Source organism: Euprymna scolopes, chromosome 43, assembly GCF_053919585.1.
Source record: "Euprymna scolopes isolate OS-2025 chromosome 43, ASM5391958v1, whole genome shotgun sequence".
Classification (NCBI taxonomy): domain Eukaryota; kingdom Metazoa; phylum Mollusca; class Cephalopoda; order Sepiida; family Sepiolidae; genus Euprymna; species Euprymna scolopes.
Window position 1 is genome coordinate 52,422,303 of NC_136524.1, and position 25,345 is coordinate 52,447,647.

Consider the following 25,345-nt stretch of genomic DNA (forward strand, 5'->3'; position numbering starts at 1 on the left):
GAGTTGAATGTCCATGCGTAACACTGAAATCCATTATTGAAGAGGAAAATGGTCTGGCAGGAACTGAGATGGTTGCTGCAATGGCCGACCGAGAACACTGGCTATCGGAATTTGTTCACGTTTCACCAGCGCCTATTTGCATTGGATGAAACAACAACAACAACAACAACAACAACAACAACAACAACAACAACAACAACAACAACAACAACACACATTTACACATGTAGAACCAACACGTTGTAGCAAAATACGCCGCAAAGGAGACAAACAATAGGAAAGAACTTCAACTTCAGTTTTTTCGTTTTTTTTTAACAACGACATTTATTTCCTCATTCTCCTGCCACGCATGACTTCTCATTATGGCTGTGACGTCACTCGTGTCCTTAACATGCTCGTCTTCTCTCTCTCTCTCTCTCCTTTTTATAGTCTTTTTCCTTACTGCAAAGTCATTTTGCACAATCGATGCTTACGTTCAATCTCATGAGACAATGGATACTCCCTGTAAGGGTAGCTGCATGTGTAATTATGAGCCAAGTGTAGTGCAATCCTTAACCACACCTCTCCTGAAACACCACTGCTTGGGTCCAGTGGCAAGAAGTTCAAGACAACGGGGAAACAATGCTGAGATAAGCGGAGAGCGCATACAGCACCTGGATTACCAAAATGGTCACCCATTTTAGTACTTATCAGGTTAACGTTGCTTAACTTCGGTGATCTAACGGCGAGGGAAGGGAACCGGCTTGGTATTTGCATATAACTTCCATACATTCTTCTTTTTTTTGTGTGTATTACTTTATTTTGCCAATTTTCTCGTATAAATAAACATCTTTGTATATCTAAGTGCTTTAGCAAGTAGATTTTAACAGTCTTCAACTTGGAAAGATTGATCTACAGATCAGGGTTACCCATCCCTGCCCACCCATGTCTCATCGCTGGCTGATGTTCACGAATGTGTGTGGTTTCTTTTAAAAGGACCACGTCAATCACTTCCTTCACGTTTAAGTGCCGACGGTAACACCGTGAACGTATTTTTACCGGTTTATTTTGCAGAGCAGTCTTCGTATAAGTAAATCTTTTAAAGATATCTATCTTACTCTGAGGAATGCCGTTTTTGTCTCCTGTTGTTCAACTAGGCGATACCTCTTTCAGCAAGGGGGTGTGTGTTTATATGATTTTATAGCTCAGTAGTATAGCTTTCACTTGAGAAGGAGGGTATTCCTTTAATACTTGGTTAATGAGGTTCAACTTGAGTAAAGTTAAATTCAATTTCCTTTTTCATTATTTACAAGCTACCCGGCATTGCCAGTAAAAACAAACAAAAAAATATATTACCGAGCGGAGGGTTTAGTTGCATATTATTTAAGATACACCGAATACACGGTGTATCTTAAACTAAACCCTCCGCTCGGTAATATATTTTTTTGTTTGTTTGTTTTTACTGGCAATGCCGGGTATGTATAGCTTGTAAATAATGAAAAAGGAATATTCATGACTTCAACTTGGATGTCTTCAAGTCCAACAGAAACAAATTCCTGATGAACCGCCTCCTTAAGTAAAACACGTTATCAAATCTACTACTAGTACTACGACACTATCCCATGGATTACTGTACACGCGATAACCCTTATTTCCAAGTGGCTTCCGGGCCTTGATAAGTGGTGACTTCCTTGTACAAAAAAAAAAAAAATCTCAAAATATCTTATTCAAGGGAAAGAACTCTAAAATATTTTTTATTTTTATTTTCGCGTGTACTTTCGCACGTTCAATGTTAGTTTTTTTTTTTTTTTCCTTGTACTCGTGCTTGTATCGTCCAGAAACAGAAAGCAACGAGGTTTCATCAATGCGGGCGAAACCCCTTATATCAGACAATTGCTATTCAATTTGGACACTACCCTTTTTATGGGGAGCTGCCCCCCCCCAAAAAAAAAACATTTTGGGGAAACAAAACCAGCCAAAGTTGGTTAAAAACTGCCTCGCAGTAAATATTAACCACAGTATTTCTATTTGACCGCATTAGAATCGCGCACCTGTCAATTCAATTCAGTTTTTAATGCTTAATTAAATTCAAACGTTTTCCCTTACTCTTCTTTGCTGGCCAAGAGGGTTACGTGTCAGGTTTTTTTCACACTTTATTTTGTACTTTCGCCTTAAGACTTCTGGTTCGATCCTACTTACCTACCTACCAAAACTTTTTTTAACCTCCCCAACACACAAACTTTTTTTAACCCCTTAACACACACACCTACAAACACCTGGGCAACGATTTTTTAAAGAAGTTTTAACATTGTTTCTTTTTATATAATATTTAAACAAGGTTATTACTTTGCTTTTTTTCTGTTTTGATCCCCCTCCCCCAACACACCTGAGCAATGGCGGGTACCCCCATTAGTATATATATATATATATATATATATATATATATATATATATATATGTAAAAGACAAAATGGCCGAACGCGTTTTTGTATGTCTAGCAAAGACTTTTTTTCGAGGAGGGGGGGTCGCGAGAGGGTTACTATTTTTTACAACTTTTTATATACTCCCTAGATTATAATATCTACAATTTACGAAGGGACGTTGTGTTTACATTTATTTTGATCAACTTTTATAAAATTCACGCTATTCTATCCTTTCACATGTTTGTTGGTTTTCTTCATATAAATAAAGCGAAACTCACCAATGCAGGGCGTCTTGAAAGCAATTAGCTTTGATCAATGTGGGGAAAACCCTTCATATCAGACAATTGCTATTCATTTGAGAGTTCCTTTCTGCATCTTCACTTAGCAAGTCACCTGTTTGATTGACATCGCTAAATTTCAATAATTTTCCCTTCCTATGGCCTCATTGCATAGCGATAAGATCTCACTTTTTCTTTCACTTTCTTTACAATCTAGATGAAAAGGAATACCGCATATGTTCGCAAGGGTCTACAGTGTAGTTATTACTGAATATCTGCCTTACTACAAAAAATGCTAGTTTTATTTTGGTGTCGTTAACTCCCCTCCCCCATATTTTTGCTAATGAAGAGACTTTGTTTAAAGAAAATATTTTATCAAATTATTGTTCAAGACATATTTTCAATGAAAAAATTGTTTCTGAAACGATCGTACAATCCATTGATTTTGTCTGTGTTCATTTCTAGAAGAGTATAAAGTTTACAAATGAAAATATATATAGAATTAAGAGGTTAGGATTAACGCCCCCAAAGAACTTACGTTGATAAATTTGAAAAAAAAAAAAAAAAAAAATTCCCTTCCTTTCATTTTTTTAAATTTCCAGTATTGAAGAATGTATTTATTTATTTATTTATAGAAACACTAATGGTTAAATGCTTTCAAATAATTCTATGATTAAACTCGATTTCCTTTGTCATTGTTTTAATTTGGTAAATTTTTCTCCATTGTCACCCTCACGATACGAGGCACATTTTTGCTTATAGGGACTTACTTCCTCATGCTTTCAAATATGCCCTTTAGTACAAGGGTTATATCAAAAGTAAAGTTTTTTTTTTTTTTTAAACTGAAAAAGTTGAAAAGCTATGAAGACGGAAGTGATACGATTAACATGAGCGACTCTTTGTTCTCCAGGATTTATTTTTACTACATAGCCAGTGCTACTCTCAATGCACTTTAGCCAGGAATTCAATGACGCATCTCTACTTCTGACACACGTTTCACATTATCAACATCTGCAACAGAAAGATGAAACTTTCAGGTTATGAATGCATAAGTTCAGCCATCATAACAATGCAGTTTTCAATCACCTCTGGTCCACTCAGGCAGAAAAAAAAAGTAGGTATTACTTTTAGAACGCCCCTAATAGAAGACTTTGCCTGCCCTCATATCTATCGCATCATATCTCTGCAGTGTTTTGAGTGTTTTATATTCAGCCACTATTCGCCTGTACATAGAGCATTGTTGTCAAATCTTGGCTGTTGTACTGACCACTTTCCTCTCCTTCTAAGACAAAGGACACAAATAAAAAATTCTAAATTATTAGATCTTGCAAAGACTTACACATCACCACAGAACTGCAGCCCAGTGCCTGTTTCGCAAATAGTTCTACAGAATGTGCTCTGATGAACTCACTCTTCTTGTATCCCCCTTTAATATAATTACCACCCAAATGGCAGCAAAATCCCACCCCTTCAATCTAATAGTCCTTAGATGTCAGAAAATATTTTTACTGTTAGCTTTTTTTTCCTCAGACCACTTGCGTTTGAAATTCGTTCTCATGTTTCTCCGGCCATACCGATATACAGAATTCAAATGTAATGTGAGGAAAACATATTGCTACCTAGTTCCCAATCAAGGCTGTCTCACAAAAATCTGACTCCCGTGACAGTAGCTCTTGGTGGTTAAGTGGCAAGGTGACTTTTTTGGAATGAATAAAAGAAATTTAAAAAAAAAAAAAAAAAAAATGAATGATTTTTCTCTCCCTCTCCTATAAAATTCGTTAAATACTAGAATAGTTCCTTTAGCCGTAATAAATAAGAAACGCACGGCAAAGAAAAGCCAAAATGTAAAATGAGCAGCTGAAGCTCCTAAATTGATTTAGCATTATCTGCAACCTTTTTTTCTGACAAGATGTCTTTAGCAAAAATTCTCTGATAAGATGTCTGAAATCTTACCCATATGCTTGCCTGCATTAACGAGTACAAAGAGGTTTGAGTTGTCATACTTGAAAAATCTGCAATTAGACTAAGCTATATTTTAGGGCCACACACCATGAGGACCCCATTTTAAAATAGTTTATGATTACTTACCATCTTAAATGAATATCTATATATATATATATATATATATATACACACACACTGGTAAAAATCAAAAACAACAAGAAAGAATAACTTCATATTTGTATAAATTTCTTCAACACAGATGGCGGACATGTAAAAATACGAGGGGTTAGTATTCACTGCCCGATGTAGTTTTAACGAAATAAAAATGTGTCAAGATACGTACAAAACTTTTTATTTTTTTCAAACATGTCTGATGAGATGTAACTAGAAAATTTTTTAAATAATATAAAATTTAAAATTGTCTTGTTTATGTCGAAACAATTGTAATATCCCCCTCCCCCAAATACAAATATGAAGTTATTCCTTCTTGCTGTTTTTCGTTTGGTGTGTGTGTGTCTGTCTGTCTGTTCGTGTACATTTCCCTACGCAATAACTTTGTCAATTTTCAGTCTACAGACTCAAAATTTGATATACAAGGTAGTGAGATTTGGGAAAATCTTTTTAATCCATTTTCGGCCAGAAATTTGGCTGTTAAGGAGTCAAAGTTCTACAATTTGACCTTTGAGAACTCTACCAAACTCCTCCAACAATTTTGGGTATAAACACTTGAAATTTTATATATAGGTTTCTTGGACATGGATCTAAGTTAATAATTTGATTTGAGCCCAAAACAATAAATATGAAGGGAGGGGTCAAAGTTAAAAAAAAAAAATGACCTCTGCGGGCTCTACCAAATTACTCAGACAATTTCTGATCTAAACATTTGAAATTTTACATAAAGTGTATTCAGAGATAGGGCAAGCTTTTAAATCGGTTTGGGTCGAAAATGTGAGCTACCAATATATAAATGTATGTATGTATGTTTGCATGTCTGTCTAAAACTTTCAACAGAGGCGACAGATTTTCACAAGATCAGTATCGTTTTGAAGCTCGACCCTTCAGATGACAAATACGGAAAAATTGGCTAAAAACATTAATTTCTTCATCATCAACTCGCCACTTTTCTATAGGGAGGGGTCGCTTTTTTCATCAATATTTTCGAAAGTCATCCTCTCTTTTCGACTGTTTAGCCTTAATTTAAATATGTCATTTCCGGTTTGACAGTGGTCGTAACAGCAAAGACGTCACGTTTTTTTCATGCTCTTTTCCTCCTTTATGGTACGGGTTCGAGCCTGCCTTCCTACTACCACATTTTTTTTTTTTTGCTCAACATACACCTCTTAACACCCGGGCAACGCCGGGCTGAAATGCTAGTATATATATGTAACTTGAGGCATCCCCAAGACGAGAGCCATTCATTTCAATTGATGCCAGATGGGGATCAGAACGATGTTATCTTTTATGTTTATTAAATATCTTCCAAAGTTCACTTTCAGCTAAGATGTTCGCTTGTTTAATGTTCGCATTCGTCCATTCATAGACATTGTCTACCTTTTAACTAGTTTCTATGTACTAAGTCATATTTAGGCACGTCATTTGAGTAATCTAGGATTTTTATATCAAACCAAGTGATGACTGGAATGTAATGTAGCGCACAGCTTTATGCAAATACTGAGTGAAATGACACCAAGGTAAGGAAAAAGAAGACTATAAAAAGAGAGCATGTACGAGAAGACGATCATGTAAGAGAACAAGAAAATAAATGTCATAATACAAAAAAAAAAGCGATTTCATATTTTTTTCTATTCTTGATCTAGTATAGTATGCATTTGAAAATTTGGGTGGTTTTGTTTCTTATAAAACTGGCCCAACCTAAACAAGTTATACGGTTTATAGCTGTTTGTCTGTCGTTAGATGGATACAGCTTGTGCCCAAAGTAAAAAAGCTACGATATTCCAATTATAGTGTTAAAAAAGCTACAATCAGAACTTGCCCCCATACTTTCCAAACTGTTTAAGCGTTGCCTTAAGGAGAAGTGCTTTCCAACACCCTGGAAAAGCTCATAAGTATGCCCTGTATTTAAGAATTAAGGTGATAAGTCATCTCCCTCTCAGTACAGACCAATGTCTCCTGTGTGTCATGAGTAAGTTGCTGGAATCCATATTAAATAGAGAAGTAGTCAACCACCTCAGCAGAAATAACCTTCTTAGTGACACGCAATATGGTTTCCGTTCTGCTAGATCTACAGCAGACGTGTTAACAGTTATATCTCATAGGATTAGCGAATCTCTCGACAAAGGCTTCATTTCTAGGGTAATTGCTCTTGACATATCAAAGGCCTTCGATAAGGTATGGCATAAAGGCCTACTTCACAAGATTTCCAGCTACAGTATAACTGGAAATGTTTTCTCAATCATAAAATCCTTTCTCTCTGATAGACTCATAAGAGTAGTGGTTGATGGGTAGAAATCAGAAACCCACAGTATTAATGCTGGAGTCCCTCAGGGGTCAATCCTGGGCCCAACTCTCTTCTTGATCTACATCAATGATCTCCCAAAACACATACTAAAATCATTTGTTGACATCTATGCTGATGACACGACTATCTATGACAACACATCAAAGGCTGTAAATGACAAAGTTCTCTCTGATTCTCTCTCCTCTGATCTTGAGCGCGTGGTACAGTGGGGGAAGAGGTGGCTGGTTACCTTTAATGCATCTAGGACTAAGCTCATCAACGCTCTGATCCCCATCTGCCATCAATTGAAATGAATGGCTCTCGTTTAGGGAAGGCTCCATGTTTTGATAAGCTTCTGGGCTTGACCTTTACTCCTGATCTGAAATGGAACACATACATCAAGTCTGTGGCCAAGGTCGCTGGGAAAATGGTGGGATCCTTCTACCACTCCAGAAGATATCTCTCTAATGATGCAATTCTCTATCTGTACAAAAGCTAAGTACGTCCAAGGATGGAGTACTGCTGCCACATCTGGGCTGGAGCTGCTAAAAACAGCCTATCCTGTCTTGACAGAGTACAAAATAGACTTCGTGGCTTAGTGGGGGATGCAACCTCTCTCCCACAAAAGAGACGTTGCGAGCCTGTCTCTGTTTTATTGTTATTTCCATGGCAAATGCTCGTCTGAGCTCCATTCTCTGGTTCCCCCTCGCCAATCTTTCACAAAAAACATCCGACTAGCTGAAACCACTGTCAATAATTTTCCCCACTCTTTATCCGTGCCTAAATCAAAATGTAGATTCCATGAACAAAGCTTCTTTCTTAGAAGTGCACACCTGTGGAACTCTCTGCCGTTTGCCTATTTCCCTCCCGACTTCAACTTGGATGTCTTCAAGTCCAACACAAACAAATTCCTGATGAACCGCCCCCTTAAGTAATGACACTTTATCAAATCTCCAATACTAACGATTACTACGATACTATCCCATTGATTACTGTACACACAATAACCCTCATCCCCGAGTGGCTTCTGGGCCTTGATAAGTGGTGACCTCCATATAAAAAAAAAAGAAGCTCTATTGCAATAAATAACAAGTGAAGAATGCATGGTCCCCCGTGAGTGCACAGTGTACAAGGCATAAAAAAAATGACTAAGTTCAGCATTTGCTCCAACCCCCCTTTAGCCCCAAAAGTCCCCAGAGGACGTCAAATCCTGGCGAAAATGAACAAACAGTACAGTTTTAGGCCTTAACATATGTAAATTTGAGTTCTGTATCATGCAAAAAAAGAAATGACCAAGTCCATCATTTGCATCCCTACCCCCCGCTCCATTTAACCCCAAAAGTTCCCAAAGCCTTTACATGTTTAAACTTGAGTTCAGTATCATGTAAAACTACTAAATAGACATACACAGAAAATTTTGGACAAATATGGTAAAATAGTCCCCAAAATGGAGTGTTTTTATTAGCTCTAAAAGAGCCCCTGGGGCACACCTAAGGGTTATCATGAAGTTACACAAACAAAATTGTATAGAAATCAATTAGTTACAACTTTTCAGAAAGTTTTCTAAAAATCCAAGGCATTAATTTTTTTAATAAGTTCAAAAGTGTCAATTTTAGCCTCCAAAAGGCACCCAGGTGGGGGGTGCGGGGTGGGGTGGGGGCGGAGTTTTCCCGGAAAATCCATTCTGTTACTTTTCATATCATGTTTAATGTTTGTGCAAAACTTCAAAAAATTCCAAGGCGTAGTTATTGAGAAAACTGCGGACAGACAAACAGATGAATGAACAAGAGTGAATTGGTAGGTCCAGCGCTCCTCTGAGAACCAAAAGGAAAGAAAAAAAAAAGTGAAAAATACTTTAATCACTAAATAGTTTAATATTTCTACCTAAGATCAGAGTAAAGTATTTGTGTATATTACATATCTTTTTTTTTTTTTTTTTTTAACTTTTATTCAACTCAAACAAGGCGTAGTGCCACTTGGACATAAAGGGCTAATATTTGGGACCACATCTACAAGGATATTATATAAGGATTGAGTAGTGAGATTACATCACACTTGAACTTTTACACGTCAGTACAGTCAGGGAAGCAGGAACCGGGACGGAATTCCAAAGTGCAGTAGTTTAGATTAAAACGGGCTGTGTCCAAAGTGAGCAAACTTTGTTACTTATTTTATTTGTTGGTCAATGATGTTGATGTTAACAGGAGTTTTTTAATATTTATATATCAGTTGTCATGTATTTAATCTTTGGGGTGTTAATAGAAAGACCGACTTAGTACAAAACTATAGCATAGGGGAGAACTTGAATGCCTACTGGAGAGAAATTGAATTCCTATTATCCATTCCATTATCCTCGAGTGACTAAAGTCTCTTTTGTACAGGAGTTTATCAGGACAACTTGGCATGAGGATACTTTTCCATACAAATAAATCCTGACTAAATATTTAAAATCACATAGTATTCACTGTGTAAATAAGATCTCCTCGGTATGGCTAACTGGCCTTTACAAGGAATGGTGCACCTTCTCTAAGTGATGTTACCTCAAATATATTCATGGCAATTTAAGCCATACAAAATCTTCTGCACTAAGCTGGATACTTCACCAGAATAGATGAATTCTTGTCCTGGAATCCAGTAAGACTAAGCGACCCCAAAATACACTATAGAATATTTAAATGGTCGATTGGGGAGAGGAAAATTATGTTCTCAACTTCTTTACTAACTCTGTGTTTGAGATGTAAGTGAGAAATGTAATGGAATATTTGTATATCTATGTATCTCATATGGGGAGATCAAGTATTAACCCCAGGAAGGGGGAGGAGAAACCTTGATTTCTGAGAACTTCGATCAAAGTAAAATGAAACCAATAGAATATGAAAAAACATCTAATAATATAGTAGGATGTCAACACCCTGTGGAGAATTTTTGATGCTTAAATTGCTAGTATACATTTGGGCGCTCACATCGGAGAATTAAGATTATTGTTCTGTTCACACAAATTATGAGATCGAGTTTGCTGTTAACAGAGATTGTTTATATTTCTGGGCATTGTTTGCAGCTGATTTGCAGGCGGTACCCAACGATAGGTCAAGAGTCAGCTAGAAACTAGAAACTGTTATACGTTGACGAAATGACGAAATCAGGTGAATTGAGTACACGAGAAATCTGCAAAACGAGAGTGAGGTGAGTGATATACAATAAAAGTCCATCCTCTGAAATGGCCCGATGTAAGCCGGTGACAAATCGGATCACTTCCTGGCAAAAACAAGTAAAATTCATCTTGAAGGTGAAATCAGACGAGCGTGACAGAGTATGAATTTTACAGATAGTTGAGATTTGTTGCAAATGAGAAAAGAGTAAAAACTGAAGAGTTGAGATTAATTTGTTTGAGAGAACTGCCTTGTGCACCTCCCTTACGTTCGGAGAGCTCATTAATCGACAAGTTTCTAAATCAAAGTTGAATCCTCAAGCTGCATCCAGAATAAAGTTCCTGCATATACCAGTTTCGAGGAAATGTACAGATTCTTATCTTCAAACAAAAAGAATACTGTCTTGTTGATAACACTGAAATTCAACTTTTCAAATAAAAACAATCATAAAATATATATTCTGTCCAAATATTTTATGTTCGCTGAATAAAAGGGCGTAGCTAATTAAGATTTCCGTGCTTTTTGGGCACTCCACCCCACCCATCGGAGAAGTTGATCAAAATTTTTTTTCCCTAATTTAAAGCACCAGTAGGGTAGCCTGAGATAGACAGGCAGGCATTTACCTTGTCGTAAATAATTTGCCTGCTAATGGGGGAATTATTTACTGCTTGCAAATCAATTTTGCCTATCATTTCAAAATAATACATCAATGTTTACCTGCCTATCGGGAAATTTTGCAGTTCGTTTTGTACCATTTTGTTAAAAATATTTACTAATTTATTTTTTGTACAAAAATGAAATAAAACTTTTGCGTATCGTTTTGTTCATATTTCGTTCGGCTTTGTACATCTATAAGTATTTAATTGCAACCAGAATATGGCAGAAGGCACCAAGGTTTAAAAAAACAAAAACTATGAAACATGAAAAGCAATAGCACCTCAAAGTTTACCTACCTATAGGGGAATTTTACAGGGTTGGATTCGTTTCGTTTTGTTCAAAATATTTACTAATTTATTTTCATTTTTTGTATGAAAACAAAACAAAACTTTTTGTACGGTTTCGTTCATTTTTTGCTTTTGTTATATACATCTATAAGTGTTTAATTACAACTAGGTTATAGCAAAAGATACCATGGTTTAAGAAAAAAAAACTATGAAACATGAAAAATTATAATTAGGGCAATCCAAAAATTGCATTTATTAATCAGGTTGAGTTGTTTGGCAAAGTAATTATATAAAATATTTCATAAATCAATCAAAATATTTCAATTTCACGTCATAAGAGAATTAATTGCAATTTTTAGGTTGCCCTAATTGTAATAAAAAAAACAAAAAACAAAAAACGAATGAAGTGAAACCACTAAAACGAAACAAAATAAAATGAATTAAATATTATATTTTGCAGAATCTTTGCTGCGAAAGTTTGGAACCCCACTTCCTGGTCATTCCTGGCTATTCAATGTATAAGAATGCCTTAGTTTACATGATTTGTTTTTTATTCATTTTTATGGATACTTTTTTCCGATACGATGTGGAAAGGCAACTTTTTTCTTTTATAGAATATGTGGCACTTCTACAGAATTAGGACAAGATTTTGTAGTCAATAAATGTTCTTTCAGATAAAAAAAAACAATGGTTTCAACTGATTTTCTTTTGTCAATTCTAATAAGTTATAACAGTAGTTTCCAAATTATGCAGTCGGAATTACCTGAATATTACTGAATTATTAAAAAAAAAAAACTTTAATTATGTTAGCATGTGAAAAATTGCCGCTATCTGGTTTAAATCAAAACGGAAAACTACCTCCCTTTTGAACTCTCCTAAAATCTTACGATCGTTTTCATCAAATTCTATTTTTTTATTTTCTTTAATAAATAATTTTCTACCTTATCGATTTTCATAATTTTTGGATATAATCATCTTAAAAATATGAAGAATACGTAGAGACCATTGTTTTCATGTGAAATTCAGTTTTACGATTTCCGAAATTTCGTTCAAATAATGTAGAAGCGCTGAATATTTTGTTCCAATAGATACAGTAATCTGAAGATTATATTTTAATGATAGAACAGCAAAACATTTACAGTTAAGTAATCCTCAACTGAAAAACATAACTGCTAACCATTAAACAATAATACCTACTTTTATAATGTTAGGTATTTTTATACATTTTTATGTAGTTTTTTTTTATGTTAGTTTAGGAGTGTCCTAAACTAATTATTAATTTTAGAACCCAGCTCCTAGCGTAAAAGGATAAAAATATTTAGTTCAATTAAATTTTATGTCAAGCGGATGAAAACTTTTTTTTTTAAGTTCAGATACGATTTTTGGAAATTTTGACAATAAATACCAGGTATCAATCAATAAATATTCTATAAATTTCAGCCTCTTTAGAATATTTCAAGTGGCTTAATATGGGGAGAATGTTCCATTTAAATATTCAGATATTTCAGATTTGCATTGAATTCGATCCATAGTTGTTAGAATACAAATGAAACAAGATTTCATGTATTTCAGTTTACTGCTGAGACTCCTTAAATTTCAGACATTTTCTAGAAGTACAATTAGGTGATGGATTTGGATCAAAATTAAAAGGACATGAGGTTAAAAATCATAGTATCATAATTTTAACTTTTGTAAGAAGACATAAAACTGGTGCCAAAGTGTTAATTTCACCCGATCCAAAACAGGTATCATTTTAGTATGCTTATAAAACTTGGTACTTAATCAGCAAGAAAAAAAAAAAAATAATGATGATGATGATAATTAGTATCATTATTATTTCGTTTATCAACATCTCCCTAGAAAGGGATGGGATTCATTTCCAGAGGATTTCCCTCAATCCCGGCTCCAAACCAGGAGCTCCAAAGATCAAGAGTTTTCCTAAGGATGTTAGTGGTACCTACAATAGCAGAAGTCTGAAGGCCACCTAAAACATGGAGGATTCATAGTTTTTCACTTGTCCTTCCAGACGACTTGATACTACTCCTAGCGTACCTACTACAATTGGGATTATTTGTGTTTAACCACGTGTATACGGCTCATCTCCAAGGTCAATGGAGCATAATTGCTCCACTTCTCATTCTTCTCTCTCACATTCCTGTCCCAGGGTACTGACAAGTCTACAATCTGCCAGTTTTTTTAGACCTTGTCAATGATGACAGAATCCGGACGATTATGTTCTAATTCCTTGGTCGTTATGACATTTTGTCCCACCATACCTCTATCTTGCCATCCTCACTTGTTCTCACTTCATCAGGCACCTCCTCAAACCATTTTCCAGCAAACTTCACCCCAACAAACTTCTTACAAACCTCCCAATATATTCAGAGTCCCATGCGATTGTGTCTTTTGCAGTACTCTCTCTGAGCCAGTCTACTACACCCTGCTGCAAGGTGCGCAATTTACTCTGAGGTCTTACCACAAATCCGGCATTCTGCAGCAACTTCCTCTTCTAGAACCACTTTTTTGAACAATCGTGTTCCTAATGCCTGCTCTTGTGCTGCACAAACAAAAGCTTCAGTACTCTTAGCCAGATACCCAGCCCTAAGCCATTGCCATGGTCTTTCATCAGCCACTTCTGCTATATCCTGGAAGAACCTTCCATGCATTTTCTTCCTAGCCAGTTCCTCTGCCCTTTCTCTATCCATACGTTTCACATAATCAGCCTTGGTCTCACATACCTCCACTTCATTGGCCACAACCTTAAGCATCCATTCCTTCAACAACATCTCCTCAGTTCTAACACAATCCTTTACACTTTTCAATCCTCTCCCACCGTCTTTCCTCTTTTGATAAAGGCTCGTTACGCTACTTTGAATGTGGAATATACCAAACAAACCCTAATAATAATAATAATAATAATAATAATAATAATAATAATAATAATCATCCTGATTTCGTTTAATAATGTCTCCCTAAAAAGAGATGGGATTGCTACTCAGAGGATTTTCCCTCAAACCAAGCTTCGAATTAGCTTCAGGGTATTGATGGTAACAACAGAGGTCTGAAGGCCGCCCGATACTTCTGGGATTTGTATTTTTTTCAAATGCCCTTTATACTACACCTAGTGTAACTACTACAACTGGAATTATTTGGGTTTTAAGGCCAACAGAGCATAATTGCAACACATTTTCCTTATCAATCACATTCTTGTTCCTGGGCATTGAAAAGTCTGCGATTATGTTCCATTTCATATAAAAAATGGAAAATCGAATAAATAAAGAAATAAAAGAATCATAAAGCAAAGTATCACCTGTCATTCCTTTTTTAATAGACAAGATGCAAGCAAGCAAGGTCCAGAGTTTTATAATTATATAGGGCAACGCCGATCAAGAATATACCAACTTTGTGAGTATTTATTTTGTAATTTTTTTATATTTTACCTGGATACACACACAAAATTGCCCTTTATATAATAGACTAACAGGGCTATCTGGCATTTTCCAGAGCAATAAAAGAGAAAGTTTAAAACAGTAAGCTACTTTTGTTAAAAGTTTTATCTCTACCTGTCTCCTTTTCTTTCCCTCTTTTCCTTATCCCGTTTTCCTACCCCTCTCCTTAATAAAATAATAATATGTAATTTATTTACAAGAGCTTTGAGTTTTAATGTTATTACTTCTGAGCAACATTAAGCTTCAGCCTCCACCTTTCTTTAAAATATACTGCAATCTATGTTTGTTTTAATGTATCCTCAAGCAATGGCAAATTGCTTATCTTCTCCCTCCCCTTAATAATATAATGAAACATGTATTGTTTTAGTGTATTCCAAAGATATATGGCATAATCACGCTGATACACCTGTTCCCGTTAGACCACCATAGTTAAGTGATGTTGAAACTGGTCAGTAATAAAATGAATGACCCTTTAAGTATATCAAGTGTGGTATCTGCTATCTGTTTATCTCAGCATTATGTCCAGTTGTCTTGGACATCTTGTAACTGGACTCAAGCAATGCCAACTCAAGAGAGGTGTGATTGGAGATTGCGCAACTCTGGCTTCACAATTACATACAGGCATCCTTAAGGTGGTATCCTTTGTCTCTGAAGACTGAACGGAGGCCACTATTATATTACCAAGTAATGCTAAATATCCTCTCCATCAAGGATATACCACATAAGAAATGTACTTATATTTTATTGCATACATCTACTTTATCTAGGGTACCGATTAAAAACGTATTCAAAGCATATACCACTTACCAAGTGTAAAACTACTCTACACAGGCTCTATAAATGACTAGCAGGGAGACCCAATATTGCCCGGAAATGAATGACGATCAACAAAGGCATCATCAAAATCAGTAAAATCGCTCATTTTCAATCCTCACTGCAGTTACTTAATCCAAAATACATTGTAGCCTACATTGCACTGTAGAGAACCTACTGCTGATTTTATAAAATTATTTTTTACATAATGGCTTGAATTAAAATTTAAAATGCAGATATCTAATATCATGGTTCAATTATGCTCTATACAGAAACATTAATTTCGAACGCACCCCCGTCATATCAAAGAACCTACTGTTCGATTTTATGTACAAGGGGCATACAATAAGTAATGCCCCTGACCCACTTCCAGTGGTCTGATCTAGCTGAAATTTTGCATGTGCAATGATTTATATCTCTACGGGTTATGTGGCAAATTACAGCTCTGAACTAATTCTGGTTTCTGTTTTACAGGTGTTTGAACTGAGTCAGGCATGAAATAGAGCCTGTTGAATGTGAAGCAGTGATCCGGTTTTTGTATTTGAAAGGAGGCACACCACAGGAGACTTTTGATGAAATGAAAGAAACTTATGGTATAATGCCCCATCATATGACCTTGTAAAACGCTGGCATTGTGAATTCAATCATGGCCGGAAGTCTGTGGAAACAGTTCCCAGACCTGGTTGTCCCCCTCTTTTGCCACTGATGAGGCATCTGTCTGTCAAGTTGAGGCTGCCATTTTGGAAGATTGGCGCATTACTATTCGCTAAATAGCCCAAGATGTCAAGATTAGTACAGGGTCTGTGGAAACTATCATTCATGACCATTTGCATATGCATAAGGTGTCTGCCAGGTGGATTCCCAGGTTACTCACACCATTCCAGAAGTGAGAACGCGTCGAGTGTTTGAGGATGAATTTGGAGATGTGCCAAGAAGATGAGTCAAAGTTTTTCAAAAGACTGATTACACAGGATGAAACCTGGGTCCATCACTATGATCGAGAGACCAAAGCCCAGTCAATGCAGTGGAAGCACTTGGACTCATCACCTCCAAAGAAAGTTTTGTTGCTCTACTGCTATGGGAAGTGGGTCAGGGGCATTACTTATTGCACGCCCCTCATACTGGGCCTTTTTACTCATGCGGTGATAATGGCTTAAATTAAAGTTTAAAATGAAAAAGTCAAGTATCATGGTGCAATAGTCTCTCTAAACAAAAACATTCATTTTGAATATGCCCCTGTCATATCAAAGACCCTACTGTTGATTTTATATGTAGAACTTTTCTCATTGTTAGACTTCTCAAAAGTTCTTGTGATATTAGGCTGTATACTTTAGTAAAAATCGCCTGTTCTTTTTTCATCAGATTTTTCGATTATCGATACTTATCAAAGACGTTCCGATACAAAACCTATCTAAAAACACTGCCAGGCACATAAAGTACATTTGTGTGCAATTTCAAAAAAAAAATCGGCTCAGCTGTTTAGGAGTCCATAGGGAATGAACTATCTCTCTAACACAATTACACAAAGTTCCGTTTATATAATAGTAGATATTGATCACTTCTCATTCAGCATATACCATTAGGTATTCTTACACCCACCTGTTCTATTTAAACACTTCAAACCAGACTACCGTTTGATTCATTTTTTTTAAATTGTGTTTTGCTAAACACTTGCTATGTTCTGGGTACATTTTTATCGTATGCTTTAATATATTTTTAAATTCTGTTTTTAGAAATAACTAGCCTGGGTGCCCAACGTTGCCTGAGTGTTTGGAGGTGTGTGTTGAGCAAAAAATTTTAAAAAAGTGGTAGTAGGTAGGTAGGCAGGCTCAAACCAGAAGTTTGGAACGTTAAAATTAAGCAAAGTCAATCCAACCGATACGATAACTTGCAAACATGGCTTGCAAAAAATCGACTCCTCCTTGTAGAAAACTGTCCAGTTGAGGGTGAAGGAATTAATGTTTTTAGCCAATTTTTCAATATTTTTCATCCGAGACGTTGAGCTTCAAAATGATACCAATCTCGTGAAAATCCATCGGCTCTGTCGAAAGTTTTATGCAGACATAAATACATACATTTAAACAGACAAGTGAGGTTTATATAATAGACTAGCCGGCGTTGCCCGAGTGTTTGGAGGTGTGTGTGGTTGTTAATGAAAACAAAGCAAACGGGGGCTCCCGGGGGGGGGGGGGAGTAATCAAAACATCGAAAAAAAAACACAAAAAAAAACTAATGTAAGACAAACGAACGATGTTAAATGTAAAAATCGAAAAAACAAAAAAGAAAACAGAAAAACGAAAGTTAAAACAAAAAAAAAAATGTGAAAAATAGCTTAAGTAAGCCTGTTTCGATATTAAAATTTTAAAAATCGGTGAGTACCCGGGTGTTTTTGGGTGTGTGTGGTCGGTCGGGGGTGTTAATGAAAACCGAAGAATAAGCAAAGTAAAAAAAAAAAAAAAACAGAAAAACGAACGTTACATGAAAAATGGCTTAAATAACACTGGTTCAATATTTAAATTAAAAAAAGCGAAAAAAAAAAAAAGAAAAAAAAAACATCTCACATCACGATTCGAATCCAAAACGTTTAGATCATGAACCAACACTCTAACCAACTGAGCTAACACGACGTACATGAAATTTAGTCAGTTCTTCAACCATTTAAACTAAATCAGGTCATGACGTCATCTGACGCATGTGTAGAACTGGTCGTCGTCATGAGAGGACAGTTTTTGTTGACCCCACCCCTGTAGAAAATTGTCGATTTCAGGGTGAAAAAAAAAATGAACGTTTTTGGCCAATTTTTTTTATATTTTTCATGCCAAGGATGGGGCTTCAATATGATACCGAGTTTGTGAATTTTCGTTGTGTCTGTCGAAAGTTTTTAGCAGACACACAAACATACATACATACATACATTTTCGTTTTATATATATAGATATAGATGTTTTTGACCACATATAGTATTTTGGAGAAAATAAACGTTTTATTTCATTTTATTTTAAATTAAATTGTGCGATGGTAAATACTTCATCTTATTAAATACTTTTGAATCATGTTTCGAACAAAAACCCATGTTTTGATATTTGTTTGAAAATTCTGTCTTTGTAAATACTGCTTCTATCTGCTGGATACCTTTTAATCACATCTTGCATTTTAAAGAAAATCAACGTTTTATTTATTTATTTTTGATGTATATATAAGTACAATTTTAGTCCGGATACCTTTTGAGGACAATAGTTATTCAAGGGCTTATCTAATTAACACAATGCAAGTGGTTCAATCAAAGTAATCGCAGAAAAAAATATGAAAACAAATATTAGAAAAAAAATAGTTTACAAGCTATCAAAAGAAAATAACCAAGGATTAGATTATTTTTTATGTTAATTAAACAATGACTTGAACTAAGCTTCTGTCTTAGAATTGCATACTGTCTAACAAGGATGGAGACGGGATTGGATGTTGAGTCTGGGTGAAATAAAACATGAAATACTTAACTGAGTGCTAATCAGCAACCCCAAAAACAATATATATATATATATATATATATATATATATATATATAAAAGAATATGTCCAGCATTGTCCCTCTCCTCTGCATGTTCCTCTCAGCTTTTGTATTCAGCAAATAATCTCTCATACTCAGTGAGAGTGAAAGTACAAGAGAGAGAGAGAGAGAGAGAGAGAGAGAGAGGGTGTGGGCAGAGGGAATATTGACCGTTTAGTAACTTTAAAAGGAGAGCGGGATCATCTGACCCTTTCTGCAGTCACAGCTCCTACACTTAACAGCAACTGCCCCACCAAGCAATATGCTAATCATCACTGATGTCTGGAATGCTTGAACAGAGAAATGAGACTGATTGTCACATGATGTCATCAGGCCCTTTGGATTAGGAAATCGGTGATCAAATGATCAATTTTGCCTCGTTTAATAGATAGGTAGTTAAAAAATACAAGCTTCCAGCACGCATGACAACACACGATCACATTATATTCGAGTGATGGTCGATTGTCTAGCCAAATTGAGTACATTTAAATTTGTTCAAGATGGAGCAGCTGCGTTCTAGACGGCCACATGTTCCAAGGTGTTGAAACAAGAAATCACAATGGTTCAGATCATATGCTTATATGTGCCAAACATCGACTACCAGTTGAAAACTATCCTTAAGTCTCAATTTTCATTGCGATTAGATGTCAGTAAGTTTTAATGTGATGCTGATAGTGGATGTTTTTAAGTTGAAATTGAAAACGACTTTGATGGTCTCCCACTGCTTGATCTTGATGCATTGCCAGAGAAGCATTGGTCCGTCTTTAAAGACAATATCCAAAAAGTTGCTCATAAAGAATTGCTCATAAAGAAGTTGCTCATAAAGAATTGCTTCTAATAATCATCAAAAGGATTCTCACAACATACAATTTTGTCTGGATGAAGAAATACTGCAAAAAATAGCTATGATCCGATCTTCCCCGTCTTGAGAAGGCAAGCATCTTGTTCTGCAAAATCGTAAAAATGTTTTGGAGTGCAATATTATCGCAAATGGAATAAGCAGTAGCAGCAGCTATAGGTGATTTACGAAAGCTATATCAGCCTCTTCAGTTGACAACAAAAGTTGTCCGTAGTGTAAACAAAATCTTGCTCAATAAGCAAGAAGCAGGAATCACAAATCTGTCGGAAAGATCCCAACATGGGCATCAACACTTTGCGGAGCTGTTAAAGCACAACCTGCCTACAAAGGGCCTAATCAAGTAATCATGATTCCTTATGAATGTGATTGCGATGTCCCTACGGTCACTGAAATTGCAGAAGTCATAAACTGAAAAATAACAAAACTGCTGGTGAAGATGAGTTGCCAGCTGAGACTTGATAAGTGCTGCCTAGAAACCATGGTGAACTGACTCCCTCAAATTTTCTGTTATATCTGGAACACCAAAGAAAATTCCCAATGATTGGAACGACTCAATTCTGCCCCTTCTCTCCAAAAAAGGCAACAGGCAAGTCTGCAACAATTACAGGAGGATTAACCTAATTGATTCTGCACTGGAAATTTTTGCAATTATCCTAAATTTTCACATTACACCAAGTATTGGAGCAATGCTGGTGCTATTAAAAGTCAATCATTGTCTACTTTGTTGATTTTGCAGCTACATTCAACTCTGATGCTCACAAATGTCTGTGGAAGATTATGAGGCATGATGGGTTCCCTACAAAATTGCTCAACCTAATCAATATATATATATATATATATATATATATATATATATATATATATATATATATATATAGCAGGACCAAGATCCACTGTTACAGCAAGGATTTTAATTTATTCAATGTACAGTCTCATGTTCATGAATGTTAATTTCTTTCATCAGTTCTTTTCAATTACATTATTGACTGGATCTTAAAGCAGGGACTTATTGACGTTCCAGGTGTAACAGTTGAACAAGACTTTACAGCCACTGATCTCGACTTTGCTGACGATGTTGCAGTATTAGGCGAGACATATGCAGATATTCAAACTGCAAATGGTGGTATCAGCGACACAGCTTTGTGGATTGGCATGAAAATTAATGCCTCAAAAACAAAGATTCTCTTGGCCTACACCATTCTGCTACATCGTGTCACTAACTCTTAACAGGAAAGTAGTCCAAAAGGTTGAAAACTTTAAATGTCTCAGTACCACCTCCAAGGAAAAAATGACAACTCAATCGAAATCAACAAGTCTCACTTTGCTTCATGTCAACTCTGTGATTGACTTGTTCATTCTTTAAAGGTACAATACCTTAACCCGAAGAGTGGTTGACATTCAAAGGCTAGAAATCTTTGATCAGCAATATTATCAGGATTCATGCCTCCAACCCTGACCCAAATACCAGAATCCATGTATGATCCAAACTTGAGAAAGCTTATCAAGAGGCTTTGGTGGTTTGGTTGTCTACCAAGTGGCCTGATTCAAAAGGTAATAGCACCAGCACTGCTACTGGGATGATGGTGCAAGATGAGCTATAGTCAACTGAAGATGTGGCCTGCAATTGTTAAAGCTGACTTGGAAGCTATGACCAGCCCTTGTGTCTTTGGTGTGGAATCTCAAATGGCTGATATACTGAGGTCAAATAGAAATGTTCGGGCAGATCTAAAATGCAGTATAGCAGAAAGTCTGGTAAACAGACAAGATCTAATAGAAGTCCTCGGACAGATCTAAAATCCAGTATAACAGAAAGTCTGGCAAACAGACAAGATCTAATAGAAATGTTCGGACAGATCTAAAATCCAGTATAGCAGAAAGTCTGGCTAACAGACAAGATCTAATAGAAATGCTCAGACAGATCTAAAATGCCATTTCAAAGGAAGCATAGCATATTCCATTTCTACAAACAACCAATTTACCATTACGCACTTTTGAAAAAGGTATACGAATAATTAGTACTGCATGTGAACAACCAATAGCTGATTATGTGCTCAGCCAATCAGATTGCAGGACAGAATGTGATAATTTTCACTTGTGAATTGAGCAAGTTATAAAATTCGCCTGCATTAACACTGCCATTCAAAAAAAAAAAAAAGTTCAACATTGTGTAAAACAAGAAAAAATGTTCTGAGAAACACTAGCCATAAAAAAAAATGTAAGAACCTGTTCTTTGCAATTCTAGGATTCTAGACGTTGTCTTCTTTCTTTGAGAAGAGGTTAGTTTATAGCTAATCGCCTGAGGCGCCCTTACTGAGGAATTCCGAATTTTTTGTAAAAATAATAAAAAAGGTTTTTTTTTTTTTTTGGTAAAATAAAAAAACTTACAGCAGTTGTTTTATCACATTTTCCATATCAAATAACTTGTTTTTTTATAGAATTTTTCATACAATTAATGTGCTTTACATTTTTGTTCCGGTTTGAATTTTATGCAGGTGTAACAGAAACGCTGATGCTGGCAAGAGGTGTATAAACATATGCAAATGACCAAGCTAGCTGCACAAAGTGACATCACAGCGGAGATAAAAAAAAAAAAAGAGGTGTTCAGAGAAGCACATGTTTCAGGGTGTCTGGAGGAATGTGGTTTAAGATGTCACGAGAGAAGCACGTGTTCGAGACATGTGGGTAACGTCACAATAGAGACAAAAAGTCACGCGACTGGAGAAGGAGAAATGAACCGTTTAAATATTTAGAAGAAAAAAAAATGTGTCGTTGGAAATACCAGATATAAAGGCTTGTGTTAAAATAGAAAGTGAGTTGAGTTTTTCCTTTCTTCCATTTCCTTGCGACAGAGTTTACAACATCTTGGATCTCTACATATCAATCAACGATTTACGTTACACTGGGTAGCTTCATTCAGCATCTTCTAGCTATCTATGTAACCAGCCAGAAGATACTGACGAAAAGTCGGTTTTAGCATGGGTCACAAACTGTACCAGTACTCACTTATTACCTGATAATAAGTCTAAAGTAATGCTATTTCTCTTTTTCTTTACCAAAATATCCAAAGTAAAAACCATTGAATTTCAACAAGGTTGTTGATAGTACGCAATTAAAAGAGGATATTATTTTATTCATTTTATGTAAACAAAATTACCATAAGTCACAACAATAAGTCTACTGTTTCAGTCTTAAAAGACACTGTCAGGTGACAATATACCTCTGGCCTTACTCGACATCAGTCATTTAAATGTAAATGAAAATGCCTGGACTCCAGTAAGACCAGAGGTATATTGTCGCCTGACAGTGTCTTTTAAGACTGAAATATTGTGATTTATGGTAATTTTGTTTACCTAAACTGAATAAAATAATATATATATATCTTCACTTCTATATTATCTGCATTATTTTTATTATGAATATGACACAGAAGAAAAAGTATTCTTTATTATTCAAGTATAGAGACTTATATACAAAAACTCATGGCATAACGGATAAAGTGCAAAGTAAATTCATTGCTAAGTAATACTCTTCTCGAGGTTGAAGGTTCAATCCTCAGTGCAAGCGATACTAAGAATGCAATTGTGAATTGCTTAAGACTTCTACCCAGTCACGAATGATGGAACGGCAGCATCCCGTGGATTAAAGAAAGGGTTCTGTCCAAAATTCCGTACAGATTCTTGAATTTGTCAAAAAGATCTTCGAGTTCAACAAGATACACCTGAAGAAGGTTGGAGGTTATATTGGCTAAAACGTTGTGTGTATAATAGAGACAATTCATGTTTTATCTTATTGGAGTAGTGTTGGTCAATTCTTCCTCCTTTCCCATTTTTCCACACCTTTTTAATCACCTCACCTCTCTTTCACATCCATCCAGCCCATTCCTCTCTCTTCTACTATAAAAATAAAGTATGTGTGTATGTATTCGTGTGAAAATATTTAACCGATAAACTCGTAAACTACTGGTCACATAACACTAAAATTAACACGAAGTAGTAACCATACACCAAGGATTGTTTATTATGAGTAAAATCATTGTTTGGATGGATGAATAACGCGTACAGAAATATGCTGACAAGGTGAAATGCAAACTGTTAATTTCAACTTGCCAAATTATTTTTATTCCTTTCTTCACATGCCAAAATTTAATTCACTTAATATTAAATCATTCTTACCTATCTCTCAATAGCTACAGTACAAGACACGGCTGGAGTGCTAAATTGTTTGATTTTGATTATAACTGATAGCACCCAAGTCATTTTTAAAACTTTTTTTTTTTTTAATCAGTACTATGTATTAGGTACAATATAATATTCAATAGAGAATTGATTCTGTGATTAGATTAAACAAATTATTTATTAAACAGATTATTTCTTGTTATATTTTCATATGATAGTTTTATTACCGTTAATTAGTTTTATTTGGCTATTGTGAAGCTCTATACTAAACAATGTCTTATTTATAGTCATAAAAAAAACAACAAAATAAATAGAAAGGTATTTTAAAAATTATAACCTGCTTTGGTTGAGACATGAAACAGAAGTGAATTTTGAACTATATAGAGTAACGACTAGTGTTGAGACAATTAATTGGAATCGGAATGGGAAAAATCAAAACTTTTGGGGGTATTGGAATCAGAAAAAATATGGTGATTTTCAAGTGCCAAAAATAAGTCTTTTACTTATCTTTAATCACCTTATATTATTTGATTTTGCTTAAAGCAATATCTTCCGCTGCTGGTAATAATGATAAGATAATGAATATTTATTGATTTTTAACTATCAGTAAAACAAAAATCTATTGATCATCCCCGATAAGTGATTTACTTTTATATTTGAGAAAATATCTGCACATTTAACATATGTTTTTATGGTAATCGGGAATAAAAACAACTCTATAGTTAAATATTCAGAGATTTAGAAAGAATAAGAATCGGGAATTTAGTGCGGAATTGATAATTGAATGGGAATTGGGAAAAATATTGGAATTGTCCCATCACTAGTGAGAATGCAAAGAAAACTCACCCTGGCTGTGAAGTGAGCGGAAGAGATCAGTTGGGGCTTTGCTTTTGCTTGGTGTCTTATTTAGCATTTCTTCAACATCCTGCTTCCTGAACTTTGTATGGCCAATGCGGGCTGAAAAAAAAAAATACAGAGGTAAATTAACCAAAATATTAACAAGTGAAACATGCATGGTCCCCCATGAGTGCACAGTGAATGAGGCATAAAAAAAATGACCCCCCTTCTTTAGCCCAAAAAGTCCCCAGGGGGACATCAAATCCTGGTGAAAATGAACAAACGGTGTTTTTAGGCCTTAACATATGTAAATTTAAGTTCTGCATAATGCAAAAAAAAAAAAAAAAAAAATGACCAAGTCCATCTTTTGCACCACCATTCCCCATTTAGCCCCAAAGCCTTAACATATTTAAATTTGAGTTCAGCACCATGCAAAACTGCTAAATAGACATACACAGAAAACTTTGGACAAATATGGTCAAATAGTCCCAAA

At 35.5% G+C, this 25,345-nt stretch overlaps 1 protein-coding gene across 3 annotated transcripts in view; it reads right to left on the bottom strand.

The window, feature by feature from the left end:
- The window catches only part of LOC145268348 (calcium uptake protein 3, mitochondrial-like), a 1,295,034-nt gene that overhangs the window by 569,398 nt on the left and 700,291 nt on the right, over positions 1 to 25,345 (bottom strand). For all 3 annotated transcript variants that reach the window (XM_080123864.1, XM_080123865.1, XM_080123863.1), the window contains exon 3: positions 24,862 to 24,972. In XM_080123864.1, the coding sequence (XP_079979990.1) occupies positions 24,862 to 24,972 (111 nt within the window). The remainder of the gene's footprint in view (positions 1 to 24,861; positions 24,973 to 25,345) is intronic.